We start from the raw sequence: 16,196 nt of genomic DNA on the forward strand, positions 1-16,196 counted from the left end.
CATATACAGAAACCTAAAGGTAGTATTACTTCTAAACTATTGATAAATAAAACTATAGAACTATAAAACATTAATTTTACCAGAAAAATTATTTACCAGATCTTATTTAGCAGAAAAATATAGCACGGTATTTCTGAAAAAAAGAAATAGCTTATTATTTTCTATAAAATCAAAATCGTTTCATGGGTTTTATGTCTGATTTAAATTATATTACTCAAAATGACATAATATTACTCAATTTAACCATTAAAACCTAAAATAAAAAAATTAAATAAAAAAAAATCCAGAAAAATTTAATTGAACAACACAATTTGAAAAAAATTTTTGGAAAATAAATTGGAATTTAGGAAAAAATTAAACACGGTTCATAGGGCACTGTTTAAAAGGCAACATTCTTCAAAATATCTTCTCTTGTGTTCAACATTCATTATACAGATTTGAAACAACATGAGAGTGAGTAAATGAGAATTTTTCAACTATACCTTTAAGGTGTTGAGTTTTTAAAATGCAGATAACGCAGTGATGAATAAGTGCAATGCAATGGTGAGTATGAGGCATTTAAATTAGTCCAAGAAATCTGAATTTATATTTGATACTTGTCACACCATTTGCTTGCAGCGATGATGTAACCTCCAATATACTTTACACTTTAAGCGATGCAACAAAAATAGAACACCCCCATAATAATCTAAAAGGCGTAGACACTGTAAATAAGAGATTCATTGTGCAGTGTAGACAGATTTGTTGATTATAATGTGATTATCCTGGCTTTAGTAGTAGCCGGTGATATTGCTTTTTTTATTTCAAACTCTGAATGTCCTTTAACACCTCAGAGCAATGGCACGCTGTCCCGGCAGCTTCCCAGCGCTCAGGCCATGTATAGCTCCAGTGCTGTGTGAACCCAAGAACTCACCCCTACTCGTGGAAAAACACATGCATGCTCACAACAACACACCCTCACACCGGGATATAAATAACAACTCATGTTTAGATCTTTGCAACCAGGAGTGAGACCCTTCCGACGTCAGCATGAGAAGCGTGCACTGACAGCGTCTTGCAGGATTCTCTCTCACTTCTGCTTCCTGATCAGTGTGACAGTCCTGAACTTGCTAGAAGCAGACTCATGCATTAAGGAAGTGCGTGGAGACTTCCTCTTATACAGATCCTCATTGTAGCTTGTCACTACTTTTTGAATTCAGTTGAAAGATTTAACGCTTTAGGTTGATACTTGATTTGTTTTTTTATGAGCTGGCTGAATGATCAATGTTTCCGGATTAAGCTCTTGGGGCCTTGAGTGCTGTCTGATTTCCTCCAAGTGACAAAGTTTCAAAGTCCCTCCCCAGGGTCCGTGAATGATGCAGGACTTCTGGGGAGATGCTGTGAATCTGAGGACCACCAGAGGAGCTACAATAATCTCGGTATGTTTTTGGGCTCACTGTTGTGTGTCTGTCCAGTTTTTTTTTTGAGCTTGGAGCATCATTCAGATTCTACATAGCTTATTGAATATGCTTTGGCTTGGTGTTAGTGTTTGCTCTGCGTGTTCTGTTTTTAAAAAATTGCCTTGGGAACTGAGTATTTTTATTGTGAAATTTAATTCACACAAGTGAAATCTGTTGCCGTTTCACTGAAAAGAGGCAAAGCATGTCAGTGGTCTCAAGACACCTTGCCCGTCACGTGTCGTAACGGATTTAAATTCTAAGTCTACATTGTACCCTTTGCTGCGTTTTGCCCTTAGGGGTGACATCTGATGCCAAGGCACTTGGGAATGTTTGGACAGAGGCCTGTGGTGGGACAGGGCCACCTTGATGTTTTTTTTAAATGCACAGGACTCAATGTGAATATGCTGGAACAGAACATTCTCATCTTACATATAGTCTACTATAAGTGTATATAATATATATATATATATGTATATATATATATATATATATATATATATATATATATATATATATATATGGCTGGCAGGTATGCATTAGCCCAAGTAAGGAATAATTTGATGACAGGCTACTGAATTATCAGAAAAATAATCAAAATCAAGTATTCAGACAGGCATCATCTCGTTTTTATACTAAAAACACTTTTGATGCCTCTGGTGCTAATTCCAAAATGTCGTTTCAGACCTAGTAAAGAGGCTTGAGTCGATGATAACTGCAGTTATAATAATACAGTTAATAAGTTATTAAAGACATTACCTGCCTCTCATCAAGACCTGTCTGGATCTGGATCTGGATCACCGTGTGTTTCCCTGAAAATAATTGCACACCTCAGAACCCTTTGTCAAGCATTTTCGTCCCTGTGGTATAAAACTGTTTAATGCACAGGTTTAATCACGCAATAAATTGGTTTAAGCACTGTTCTTTATTTTATGTGCTGCTTTAATTGACACACACGTCACTTGCACAAAGAGACTGACGATTGCACTACGCTCACACTGAAACATCCCTTGTATTAACTTAGTAAATAAGGTTAAAACAGCTGAATCTCCACGTGGACAATTTGTATGTGTACATTCTTGAAAGTCTCGCCTCTGTTGTGACGTACCACTTATTTAAAGGTTTTTAAAGGGTTAGTTCACCCCAAAATGAAAATTTACATAATTACTCGCCCTCTTGGGAACACAAATTAAGATACTTTTGATGAAATCGGAGAGCCACCTGATCCTCCATAGACTGAAGTTGAGCCACTGATGTCACACGGACTGTTTTACCGATGTATTTACTATGTTTCTGGATCTGGGATCATTTCAGTTGTATCGCTGTCAATGGAGGGTCAGACAGTTCTGTTTTTCATCAGAATATCTTAATTTGTGTCGAACAACATGAGGGTGAGTAATGACAGAATTTAAATTTTGGGATGAACTAACCGTTTAACCTGGATGTTTCAGGACATGTGGCAAACTCTGGTAATATTGCTAATATATGGCTTGATTTTTATTTTTACCCTGTGCTCCTTTTGAGTGAGCTGAAAAAAATGTGGCCTGAAATAGTTTCAGGTTAAGAATAGCTGTGAATGTGATCTGACTATGGTTACGTCATCCTTGTCATACAGCTGCCCAGAGGACATAGTTGCATCTATTGTTTGTTTTATAGTTCTGAGCTGGAATGTGCAATGATAGTCAAATTGTCATCCAACAACCAACTACTTGATTAGTAAGGTTGATTCATTTGTCTAAATTATTTTTTATATAATAGTTAAGATATGCTTATATTAACATGTTAGCTGTTATTCTGTGCATTAGGTTTTAAACAGTTTGCAAGGATGTTTTTCTTAGAAAAAGTAATGAAATAAAAAGTCACCATATATGCTTTCTTATTGCATGATGACAATATTATTATATATCAAATACAATCAACTACAGTCTGTAGTATTTCAAGCAAATAGGTAATTTGTTCCTATTACTTGTATTAGAGTCCAGAATAGTTAATTGTTTGTTCAGACAGTTTTTTTTTTTTTAATAGAATTGTATTATATTTTTGAGTGTAGTCACTGGAATGAAAAAGCTTTCAAGCTTTGTTTTCTCACAGATCTGTGCAGTTTTCTGTTTGGAGATTTGGCCTGTGCATTAGCAATGATCTAGAATTGTGGGAATTGAATGATTGTCTGGGGAACTTAAACAAATATGCAGTGGGGGACTCGGGCATAGTCCCGAGAATACCCCGGGTCGCATCTGGAAAATTGTCGCACAATCACCGTCTCTAATACACCAGCTCCTTCAACAGCAACCAGCAAAATGTTCTCACAGACAGGCATATTTCTCTTGGGAAATTCAGGACAACATTGTCTGGTGGACCCTTGTGTCCCAAGAGTACTTTAGGATCTCTTTTAGGATGCAAGTGGAAAATGTTTCTCATTTCACAATAATCATGGTGCCCGTGGAGTTAACTTTGTTTGGGCCCAATTAAAGCTCATTATCTTTGTATAAAGTGAGTGGGCAGCCTAACAGTTATAGTCACTCATTTACAGTATATTGTCTCCAAATGTGACTCAACCTATTAAACCCAAGTGGTTGGAAAATGTTGTGCAGTAGACGTATTATAGCTTGCAAATGGACATCTGCAGCATGCATTTAAAGAAGTTTAGTCTAAGCCCTGACTTAGACAAAATTATACATTATTGAAATGTCCTGTGTCCTAGACCCTCATGATGGAGCATCGATAAGCAAGAGTGTAGAAACCATTATTATTTATGGAGATTTATAGGAGATAATCATTATTTTTAGGAGACTTGTGCCTTAATGTGTCCCCGTCGTGTTTCAGATCCTGTCCCTCTGCACTCAAAGACAGCAGCTGTTAGATGATAATAGAGTTTCAAAGCACATTTTATTTTAGAGACGTGTTATTATGGGCACAGGCAAAAAAAAAAAAATCTTTTTATTTTTTTTTTTTAACTTCCTGAAGAAGCTCTGAATGGTCATTGATTGCAATTCATCATATATTCATATAAACATATACAGAAATGTAACAGTCCAATAACTGATAAGCAGAAACCTTTTTTCAGCTTCTTGATACAACAAGTACATCATACAAGTACATTGCTACAAATCATTGTAAAATGAAATGCAGAAATGTTGGTGTTATTATTACTGTGATAACTACTAAAATCCCAAATGTGCATCATTCAATTATATTTAGAATTGTTGTAATTGGCTGTTATTTAATTTGACTATTTATGTCCAGTTACATGAAGGGTTACAGTCCATACCAAAGTTTTATGTTAGAGGTTTGTTCTGATTTGTTCTGAGCAATAATGCATGAGCAGGAATCTGTTTATTTTCATATTTATGTGGATGTGCAGTTTGTATTTGGTTTCTGATCTACTATTGTCATGTTGGCTGAGGTAATAGTGTTGTTCCTGAGTTTTGGTTCATTTGACACAAAATGAACTCTAGTTGTTTATTCTGTGACCTGTTCCCTTCAGTTTTGTGCCAAGCAGCGTATTGTCAAAAACAAAAGTCTTAAGCCCACTTATGGTATAAACTCTTGCACAATTCTCTATTATAGCCAGACGCAAGCAGCAGTAACTGGAATGGCACCCTCTCGTGTTGCCATGGATTGTTTGTTTACTCTGGTGTGACATAAATTCATCCTTCTTTATCTCTCTCTATTCAGGGCAATGATGAGGAAGCTGTTGTTGATCAGGGGAAAACCAGCTCTAACATCCACACAAATTTTGAAAAAGAAGAACTTGAAAGTAAGTCACTCCCTCCGTTCACGTAACCCCCTTCTTTATTTACCCCTCATAATCATTTGCGTTGTTTTTTTTCCTTATCCTCAAGCATACCATCTGGTCTTTTGGCACATGGAGGTGTACAGTAAATGTCTGCGGTGTTTTCACTAATTACTTTGGGTGTGTTTCAAAGCATAATGATTAAAACCATTCCTCCCCCTCAACCTCATTTCATTCTCTGGCTCAGTTCATTGAGGTTTTTGACCTTAAACGTGTCTTAAAGCACCCCTCCCCATCCCTTGCTCTCTGAGGGCTCTCCCATGGGGGTCAGTGGTGTGTTTCCAGGTGATCCGATCCTGCTGTCAGCCTTCTGGATGCGTTCTGGAAGCTTGTGCGTCTTGGAAAGGAGGCACTAGGTGTTTGGTAACAGTGCTATGCCAGATGAGTAAGGCAAGAAATGTCTTGAACTCAAGAACTCATTCTTAAAGCGACTCATGCATAGCGTGAGGGGACATCTGACCTACATATTACAATTACGACATTCATAGTCTGTGAACTGATTCCCTTACTAGCATGAGAGTTGCACAGATTTTAGCCAGTATAAATGGCTTTTTTTTTTCATGCGAATTAGCGATTGACCGTTAAACTCCTGTTAATGATAGAAATAATTGTAAAAGTTAAAAAAATTGTAACGCTGATTATAAAAATAGAATTACTTATTTATTGTATTTAATATTATACTTATATTTCATTTTTATATTTTAGGTATTGAATAAATTTTAAGGTATTATGCAATTATTTCTTCAGAAATCATTTTAATATGTTGACCTGCTGTCTTCTGTCCATCACAGCTTTATTTTCATTTGTGTTCTTTGTCTGGAGAAAAATCTACTCAGACTAAAGTTCAATAGAAAGTTTATACTGTTTAAGGACTGATTTAAGTTTCAGGCTTTGCACCATACAGATTTAATATAATTCTGATAAGGTTGTAATGAGGGATCTTGTTGAAAGTAACATGTACAGTACGGGCCGCTGCGCTGGCCTCCCGCTTACTTTAATAGCATTAAGATGTATTAGACAGCTCAAGATCTAATTAATTAAACTGTGCCTGCTCTGGTCATGCATTCAGTCCCACCAGCATTAACTGCATACTCTATTCCTCACATAAAACAGTATCCTTTACTTAACGTTTTTGTTTTTCCTCTTTCACTTTTTTTCTCTGACAGCCAACACAATTTTAAAGAAAATCACATGAAGTCATGCGGTTTATTCAGTATGTTGTAGCATATTTCTTAAATGGGTTTGGTTTCAGGGATAGTTCACCTTAAAAAAGGAAATTTCTGTAATTTTCTTTCTTGTATCATTTCACGGCTGGCTGGCTTTTGTGAACGCTTTTTATGTAGCCATTGACTTAATAAAATACCTACCAGGTACAAACATTCTTCAAAATATTTGTTTTGTGTCCATCAGTAGAAGGAAACCCATAAAGAACTTTTAAGCTGCTCTTTTTCAAGTAAATAGTGACCATGGCTGTCAAGAAAGAGTTTTTTTTTTTTTTTTTTAATGAATGATTTTAAACTTTGGCATGTTCCTCACACAAAGCTATTGCACTGCTTCAGAACAATTGAAATGTAGTGCATGAATCATATGGGCTTCTTTCATTTACCTTTTTGGAGCTTAACAGACCAATTCCCCATTTACTTTTATTGTAGAGAAACATCTACTTTTGTGATCCATTGGTAATCTTAACAGACGCAGATCAGTGAATCAGGTCTTTTAACTCCTCAGCTTTATGTGCTTTGATATCTTTATAATTTTCTTGATTATTTTCTATGTTTTCTTTCCCCTGCTACCCGAGTAAATTATTATTGTAATTAGTAAGGACCAGGATGGGTTTCCACAGGCATGTAGCTCTGCACAGGGCTGTTGTTTTGAAGCTGGTGTTTAGGGGAGTGTCAAGATAATTTGGGAGGAAGCTTTAGTATTGGTTGACCCACCTCCACCCCCAACTCTTTGTGTTGTGTTGCTTTGTATCCATACCGCAGTTTTCTTCTCTATCTAAATATGTTTTCCGTGTAAACTAAAACCTGTAATTGCCATTACAGTTATATTTATTTAATTATGTCCTTGGAGACCTTTGACCTTAGTGTGTATGGAAATCTGCAGTGACTCTGTTCATTGTGCAATGTGTGCTCTTCAGGATTGAGGCACACAAGATAAGTTACATTGTCTCTATGTGTCTCAATGATAGGGTTGGGTATTGTTTGGGTTTTTTTCTGATACCGGTGCCAAATCTATACTTTTAAAATTGTTCCAGTGCCTAAACGGTGCCTGAACCGATACGTTTATATAGAAACAGAAAAAAACATGTATCCAGAGAAGTAGCTAAACTAAATAAGACAATAAACACTCTATTGCAACAGTGTATCATTTGTCACTGTTATTCAAGCCATCTCTCTAATCAATGTTTTTTTTTTTTTTTTTTACACAGTAGCTTATGGACCATATTTTTTGCCTCATTCTATGACAAAAAGCTATATCAGATCACAAAAGGAAGCATTTGACTGGTATTGTGGAGTAAAAAGGTTATGATCTCTTTTGTTGGACAGCGGGTTTAAAAATGTGAATACAATCATCATTGTGTAGGGTTGGGTATCGGGTTGGGTTCAGGCATGGCACTGAAAAGAGGCAACAGAAACTGCATTCTGCTTCGGTTCGGTACATAAAGGTTACTTAGGTACCAGTGTCATACTGGTATCAGGTTTCGGAATCGAACCCTACTGATGATTTCAAGAGCTGTTGTGACTGACAAAGTGTGTACTCGCCACTCAGTCTCCCTTGCATTCTCTGCACAGACAAGCGTGTGAAATTGGTGTAGACACAGCAGACGTTTGAACAAACCACACATATGGCAAGCAGTTTTAACATTTAATCTATAAGCCACACTAGTCTCTTTTTCATGTTAGCAGGACTTTTTCTAGCTAGAAACTAGGAAGTTTTCCAGCACTGTGTCAGATCTAAAAAAAAACAAAACAAAACAAAAACGTGATATCACCTCCGCGTCAACAAGTTCGCCTACCAATAGTACAAGAGAAGAACAGCTTTCACTGGCAAACAAACACTACTAGTCAATCAGAATTTTTTACTTTTAGAAACACTATTGGGTGCGGTAACCTACGCGCATAGGTTACTGTACCAAATAGCAGATTCGCAGAGCGGATAATTGGAGAAGCGCATCTACATCTAAAGCATGTTTATATGGATTAAAAAGCAGCTGAGCTTTTTAAACAGCTCAAAATAACCATGACACCTCCATAAGATATGATTGCCAGAACAAATTTACCAAAATTTTTGAAAAGGTTGCTGTTCACACATAATATCTTAATGGGTAACTTGCTGGTAATTTACCACTAAAGACTGTATGTGTAAAAGGGGCTAAACGTCTTCATATGCTTTGAATTTGACTTGCTTGACATTTTTTAGGGAAAACTGTTTGTATTATCTCACTAGATTTGCAGCGTAAATCATTTATAATCCATGGCCAACACAGGATACATAAACCTATTTCTGATCCATTTAATATATCGTATTTCAAGTCAAGTCATGTCAAGTGGCTTTTTATTGTCATTTCAACTACATATAGCTGTGCAGTACAAACAACGTTTCTCCAGGACCTGGTGCTACATGAAGTCATACTTACAACAAAATACACAATACAAAAGAACTTGCATACTGAGCTAAGACAGTGTCTTAGCCACATAAAGTGCAAAGTGTGCAGACTAGTGCAAACAGCAAGGGAGTAGAGTGCAAACCCAGTGTGCAAACTAGTGCAAACAGTGCAAAGGCAAGATCAGTGCAAGGCATACAAAATTTTGTCTCGAACAAACAAAAAACACTGCCGCACCGCCATCTTGGATCTATCATACATAGCGATTTCAAATGAAACCTTTCTGAGTTTGCATGTGGCCAAATATTAAAAATTGCAGGGATATAAATGTTGTTTAATCACGCTGTAAAGTGAAATGTCACCAGGTCATTGGCCCCCTTTGCAGGTATTTGTTATAATACAAAATGTACTTACATTTTGTGTTCTTATTATGTATAGGTATATTACATTATGTATTTAATAGTGTTGTTCAATAAAACCATGTAATTACTTGGTTTTTATATTTTATTTGAGCTAATCATTACTTTCTTATCATTAGTCATACTAAAGTTACTAAGTTAGGTTTCTTTGTTTTACTAAAAAAAATCAGTAGATCAGTAGATTACTTGATTAACAAAGTAACTATACTTACAGCCCTAAATTAGTTAAAATGGTTTTAGAAAAGTCTTATAAATGGTATTAGAACTTGTTCTAGTGAACAAAGTATGTGTATTTTGTCTCATCTCATGTTGTCACACACAATTAAGTACTGGTCACTGTTGGAATAAGTACTAGTATCTAATGAATAAGTACTAGTAACTTTATAAACTTCATATAACTTCACTAGTGGTTAATTAATAAATACTAGTATTTAATGGAAAAGATACTAGCATCTAAAAAATAAGTACAGATCACATAGAAATAGATACTAGTACGGTTTATAGATTAAAAGTTAAAATGGCTTGCCATACCACACAAGCGTTCACACATGTCCCACCCACACAATGCGAGCTGGCTGAATGAAGTTAGCTTTAAATTGCTGGTGTTTTCTTTCCTTGTTCACAACAGTCTTGTGACGCAAGCAGCTTTTGCTTCCCAGAAGCTTACCTTCAACACAATAACTCGAGCATGGGTGGCATATTTAACTTTTAAGCTTTCCCTAAAGCATGCCACAGACAGTAAAGATGCAATTTATGTGTTGAAACACACTGGTTTTCTCGCACAGTTTTTTAATGTCACACTGGTTTACATGGAGTTTAATGGGGCTGCTGAGCAGAAGTTTGGAAAATGTATAGTAGAATATGAGAAACAGATTTGAACATTTTAGGGTTTTTCAGACCTGTATTGTTTGCTTTTTTTTGAAACGGGGACTTAAATTGTTACAATTTAGCATTTTCTTCTTGGTTCGGATCTAATCTAATCATCACTGCAAAGCGTACTAAATTTTATGCAAGTGTATGCACATGTGATTTAAACTGTCCTCTTATTGGTCAGAATTCACCTGTTACGTTCCCCTGTATCAGTCATCAAGATGTACTGACAAGATTGTTCCACAGGCTTGGAACATGAATGTAGCAATCATTTCCACTCTAACTGAAAAATTACATAATAATCGTATTTATGTTTTATCAGTTCACAGCTCTGCACAATTTACATGTCTCCCCAATTTACACACACATCAGCTAATTAGGAAAGAGCTCCGTGAACTCAAATGAGTGTGCCGGATAAGAGAGACATGCCAAATGACATGAGTTAGAGTGGGAATGACAGCTATCATTTTAAATATTATAATTTAAAGTGCCCCTTTTTATGAATTTTTGAAAATGACCTTTCATGCAGTGTGTAACACAGCCCTAGGTCAATTAAAAAATTAAGTGCTACTCATAAAATGCCTACGAATGTCATTCTGTTGTTTTCTCATTTGTACGTCGCTTTGGATAAAAGCGTCTGCTAAATGACTAAATGTAAAAGTATAAAGTTACTATCTCTCAAAACAAAGAATCGACTCTAAATCATTGAAACAAATGGCTCATTTCCACTAAAATGTACGATTTGGTACAGTACGGTACAGTACTCAAATATGTTTTAAGAGTAAACGGTACCAAAATAGCGTACCGTACCTTACCACTAGCACAGCAAAGGGTGCCAAAAGGTGGAGCTAAACACACTGCAGACGTTTGATTGGTTAACTAGAATCATCAATTTTGCTTGATACAATTGGATCCCCCTTGACTTGTCTGTGAGTTTATTTACATCAGAGTGCGCAAACTCAAAAAAAGTGTTGTTTTTTTTTTTTTTTATTTATATTTTCACACAGACAATAGCCTTTTTTCAATATGTATTCTTTTCAAAAACATAATTTCCCAAGAACTTGCTCATTTTATTTTTATTGTGTCATGAATTGTAGTTTTAAGTTATTCAGGTGAGAATGTAGTTTAAAACTCAAATATGAGGTTTATTTATAAAGACAGTGACTGTTTGAAAATGTACTATGCCTATTTCAGAGCTATTTCATTTTTTTATATTGGTCTATGTAAGAACAAAATAATGTTCTTACACAGACCAATAGGATATATACATACTCTTATCATTGGTGGATACTAATTATGTCAACATTGGGGGGTTTTGTGCATGGAAATATAGCTCAGGAAATGCTTACTCCTGAGATAAACAGTTCAGACAATTAATAATTTATCTTCTGTGTCTGGAACGCAGTTTGTTTTCTGTATTAAATCTCTTCCTTTTCATGTCCATAACGAACCTAAAAAAGACTTCCTCTCACATGCAGTACAGGACAGAGTAATAAAGGCTTTCTCTTTATAGGCCACAGGGCAGTTTACGTGGGTGTACACGTACCTTTAGGAAGACAAAGCAGACGCAGACATCGGCACCGTGGCCACAAGCACCATCGGAAAAGGAAGGACAGAGGGTCAGACCGAGAGGATGGGAGAGAATCGCCAGCGTACGGTAAGAATAACACTCACAAATCTCTCAATGCAACTAATTTTCTTAGTTGAGTTTTAATTTTACCCATGTCTGCAGATACTCCCTCACAGAGGGTCCAGTTTATCCTCGGCACTGAGGATGATGATGAGGAGCATATTCCTCATGACCTCTTTACGGAGCTTGATGAACTGTTCTTCCGTGATGGACAGGCTTACGAGTGGAAAGAGACGGCCAGGTGAGGAAACAACATTGTATGTGGTGTGTATTACAGCTATATATATATATATATATATATATATATATATATATATATATATATATATATATATATATATATATATATATATATCGTATGTATATAAAATTAAAATATCGTTGGAAAATCCATTTATTCCAATTATTTGTTTCAAAAAGTGAAACATGATGAAATATCAAACCATTTGTCTGCTAACAACATAATGCTAGACATTTTATAAGAAGATTTCTGTAGCCATTTTCAACTTGACTTTAAACCAGCTGGTCTCAACCAATTTTATTTGAGCTTTTACCTTGTGTGCTTTCCTCTCAAGGTATAGTTCTTCATATATGCTATGGAAAACCTAAATATTTGACCAGCAGGAGGTGTCAGAATACTTCTTTTAATGCATGGTTAATCAAATCCGATTTGGTGCAGGTGGTTGAAGTTCGAGGAGGATGTAGAGGATGGAGGAGAACGCTGGAGTAAGCCCTACGTCGCCACGCTTTCCCTGCATAGCCTGTTTGAGTTAAGGAGCTGCATTCTCAATGGCACAGTCATGCTGGACATGAGAGCAAACACCATTGAGGAGATAGCAGGTAATATTTGACCGATAAATATTTATTACTTGGGTGAAGGAAGCCTTTGTTCTTTTTCGGCAAACACCTTTGTATTTTTCAGACTTTGTATGGCTTTCAAGACATATTTTAGACACATTTTTTTTTGTATTGAGAATTTTTTATGTTTGTGTTAAGCAAACCAATGTTCGCACGCAACCAATAAAACTCATCAGTTTAAAAGTTATTTAATTTAAAAATTTTTAGCATCTATACTGGTAATGTTTCTCAGCACAAACAAAATTAATTTCTGAAAAATGAATGTCTCTCCCTGTCCCCAGACATGGTATTAGACAACATGGTGGCTTCTGAGCAGCTGGACGACTGTTTGAGGGAGAAGGTGCGGGACGCCATGCTGAAGAGACATCATCACCAGAATGAGAAGAAACTCAGCAATCGCATCCCCCTTGTGCGCTCCTTCGCTGACATAGGCAAGAAACATTCAGACCCGCACTTGCTTGAGAGGAATGGTGAGAGCTTTTGCTGTGCTTGACTTTTTCTTTCTAATATTTACTCAAAAGATCACTTTTGAACAAGATTCTGTTAAAACCACCACTTATTGATCCTTTGTTCCCACTCATAAACAAGAAATGAAGGAACTAGAGGTGCAAAGGATCCTTCAGTCTGTGGGGAGCAGTTATTATTAGACATGCGACAGGAAGTATTTGCAACTAGTTGCTCCGTTTCTTTCAGCGCATTTGACAAGTGCATGGCATGTTTCAGTGACTGATTTCAGGCCTTCGCTGTGTGCTGTGTTAGTTGCATTTCCTGTATTTACTCACACCACAATGTCCTAAAGGAAGAGCTGAAGTAATGGTGTTGCTATTGTGTGCAAAAGAACTGTTTGTCTTGGCACGCATAAGCAATGCGTGAACCTGCTGCATAACAGAACAGTTGCATTATTCAGAAAATAGTTCTGTAATCAGTTTTAAAAAGCTTTTTTTTACAAATGTCTTTGAAAGAAGTCTCTCATGCTACACCAAGTCTGCATTTATTTTATTCAAATTTCAGTAAAACAATAATTTTGTATTTTTTTGATGCATATAAAGTTCAAAAGAGCACTTATTTGAAATAGAAATCATTTCTAAGAAATATATTAAACAAATTTATGCATTGTTGAACGTATTGAATATTTTTAGCTGATTATTCTACATTGATTGGAACTCAGATCCCAAAATCTAAATCATCTGGATTCAGACATTTATCCTGAATGGAAAGTGCTGCATGTTCAGGTCACAAAATTTTCCACTTTCCTCTAGCCAAGCAAACAATTTGATGTATTTTTCTTAATTTAAAAATTGTTAATTTAAAACAAATGATATGTAATATAAATATATATACCAAATGATTGTGTTGCTAAACACTTTTCACAACAATTTCAGCATTATTCAGAGTTTGTGTTGCAGATATAATCCCATTCAGAAACTTTCGTGAAACAGGAGTTGAATGAGGTTTCTGTGATGGTTTACAAAAAACAGGCTAGCTAAGTCAATTAAAATGTTAACGATCAGTGTGTGATGGTCATGTCTTTGGCTGTTGAACCATGTGACTGATTTGCACTGTCCTTTCTTTGCCATCATCTCACCTCCTAACTTCATTCTAACACTCCCAGCTCTCATTACAACATATGTTCTTTTTTTTCATTCATCAGTGTTATTTTATTCCATCTGCTGTCTGTTTACATTCTTTTCCTCTCTTCATACTTTTCACTCATGCTTTCCTGACCTCCTGCTCTGGTCCCATCAGGGGAGGGTCTCTCAGCCTCCCGTCTGTCCCTCCTTAGACGTACCTCCTCCACCTCAAGTCCCCCCAGATCACACCGTCCCTCCAGAGGGTCCCGCAGTTCCCGTTCCTCCCTCATTCTCAACCAGCTTCTGCCGAGCGCCAACTCCTCCCCCTCTGCCTCCCCCAATGCCTCCCCTTTCGCCACCCCTCAAAACACGCCCCCCACCGCCCACCGCGCTTCATCATCTCCACGCTCCCCAGGACCCTCTCAGCAGGGACCCGAGCTGCTGGTGGCACGGGGAACGAGAGAGGACATTCCAGAGGTTGTGGTGTTCCCACCTGAGGAGGAGGAGGAACCACACTCACTGTTTTCCGCCTCTCAGGAAGAGCAGGTGGCACGTGATCCAGGCAGGCTGGCACAGCTCTTGCCCCCACCTCAGTCAGGCAAATATCCAGCCCGTCAGCATGATGTGTCACCTGCATGAAACATCTCAGAGGCCGACTCTCACTATGTTTGTCATGAGTGTTTGAGCCCAGACAAAAGACATCGTTTTCAGCAGTTTTTAAAAATACAAAATTAAAACTGAAAAATAATGCATACACAATGGAATGGGCGTTTTGAGTATATTATTACATAAATATATATGGAACATGCACTAGTGTTCAAAAGTAATTTTTATTTTCTTTTAAGAAATTAATATTTTTATTCAATAAGGCTGCTAACATTTCCTCATAACGGTTTTAAAATAGGATAATGTAAAATATTTGGAACAAAAAATATTGTTTTACAAAATTTTATATATTTCACTTCTCTCACCAACAAGTTGCTAAGCTCAGACTTCAGTGGGAAAGTGTGTGTGTGTGTGTGTGTGTGTGTTTATGTATTACAATTTAACCATAAAATATTTACAAGACATTTTTTCATTAATTATAAATCCAAACCTGGAGTTATACATGAAAAGTTTGAATAAACAGAAAAATAACACATTCTAAACTATAAAAATAACACATCCAGATTATGTAATGTACGCTACTTTCAATGCAACGCAGTGCAACATTGTTGTTCACATTCTCTCCTTTCATTTTCACAAACCTGTCCTCTGTCACCCTGAACAGTATTTGAATGTCTTTTTCTGTCTCACTGTGTCCCCACCTATTTTTTGAGTTTCACCATGACCAACGCATCAGAAGGTTTCATAAGACCTTCCATGAGATCATAACTGTTTTATTATTTTATCCTTCTCTGAGAATACACAGAGAGCATCCAGAAACATACATAGCACCTATAATTTCTCATTCTCATATCTCATTCTCAGATATTATGCATAGTATTTTTAGGCTTCACTTGTAAGCATTCTGTTGCCATGATCAATGCTGTTATGTACAGGGACCTCAAACAGAATTTAAATTAGCGTCTCTAGCGTTTGATTTTAGAGCCACTATATCAATTGCATTTAAAATTCTATATCGTACAAACTTATGGGAACTTCAAGAGGATGGTAGTACCTCACAGGAGCTAATAAACGACGTCATGCTGAGGATCAGAAAGCTTCCCGTGATGCTTTAGGTCATTGGCATCTTGGAATACACTTAATTCCAGAGGTGTAAACTGAGCCTGTTGAAATGGGAGTGGGTGATGTCATAGGGTTGCTCCATGTTGTACATTGCTGCGTTCATGTTGGCAGAGCATGCAGCTTGCGTGCTTGCAAACCTGACCAGGCTCTAGAGACTGACATTAAACAATCGCAGCGACTGATTTGTCTGTTCCGTGTGTTTATAGGGAAGACCATAGAAGGAGGGTCTTTTTGCTCCCTTTATTTTTAAGCGTGCTTGACGTCAGGCGGCAGGCTCAGATAGC

At 36.7% G+C, this 16,196-nt stretch overlaps 1 protein-coding gene across 10 annotated transcripts in view; it reads left to right on the forward strand.

The window, feature by feature from the left end:
* The window catches only part of slc4a7 (solute carrier family 4 member 7), a 37,144-nt gene that overhangs the window by 5,837 nt on the left and 15,111 nt on the right, over window positions 1-16,196 (forward strand). For 3 of the 10 annotated variants that reach the window (XM_043260144.1, XM_043260140.1, XM_043260143.1), the window contains exons 1-7: window positions 1,005-1,418; window positions 5,112-5,193; window positions 11,639-11,782; window positions 11,858-11,996; window positions 12,435-12,595; window positions 12,895-13,044; window positions 14,360-14,782. In XM_043260144.1, the coding sequence (XP_043116079.1) occupies window positions 1,353-1,418; window positions 5,112-5,193; window positions 11,639-11,782; window positions 11,858-11,996; window positions 12,435-12,595; window positions 12,895-13,044; window positions 14,360-14,782 (1,165 nt within the window). In that variant the 5' untranslated portion in view covers window positions 1,005-1,352. Of the gene's footprint in view, window positions 1-1,004; window positions 1,419-5,111; window positions 5,194-11,638; window positions 11,783-11,857; window positions 11,997-12,434; window positions 12,596-12,894; window positions 13,084-14,359; window positions 14,783-16,196 lie in introns of those variants that run through there. The other 7 variants (XM_043260149.1, XM_043260142.1, XM_043260141.1 and 4 more) reach the window with 7 other exon arrangements.

The sequence above is a fragment of the Puntigrus tetrazona genome, chromosome 16 (genome assembly GCF_018831695.1).
Source record: "Puntigrus tetrazona isolate hp1 chromosome 16, ASM1883169v1, whole genome shotgun sequence".
Taxonomy (NCBI): Eukaryota; Metazoa; Chordata; class Actinopteri; order Cypriniformes; family Cyprinidae; genus Puntigrus; species Puntigrus tetrazona.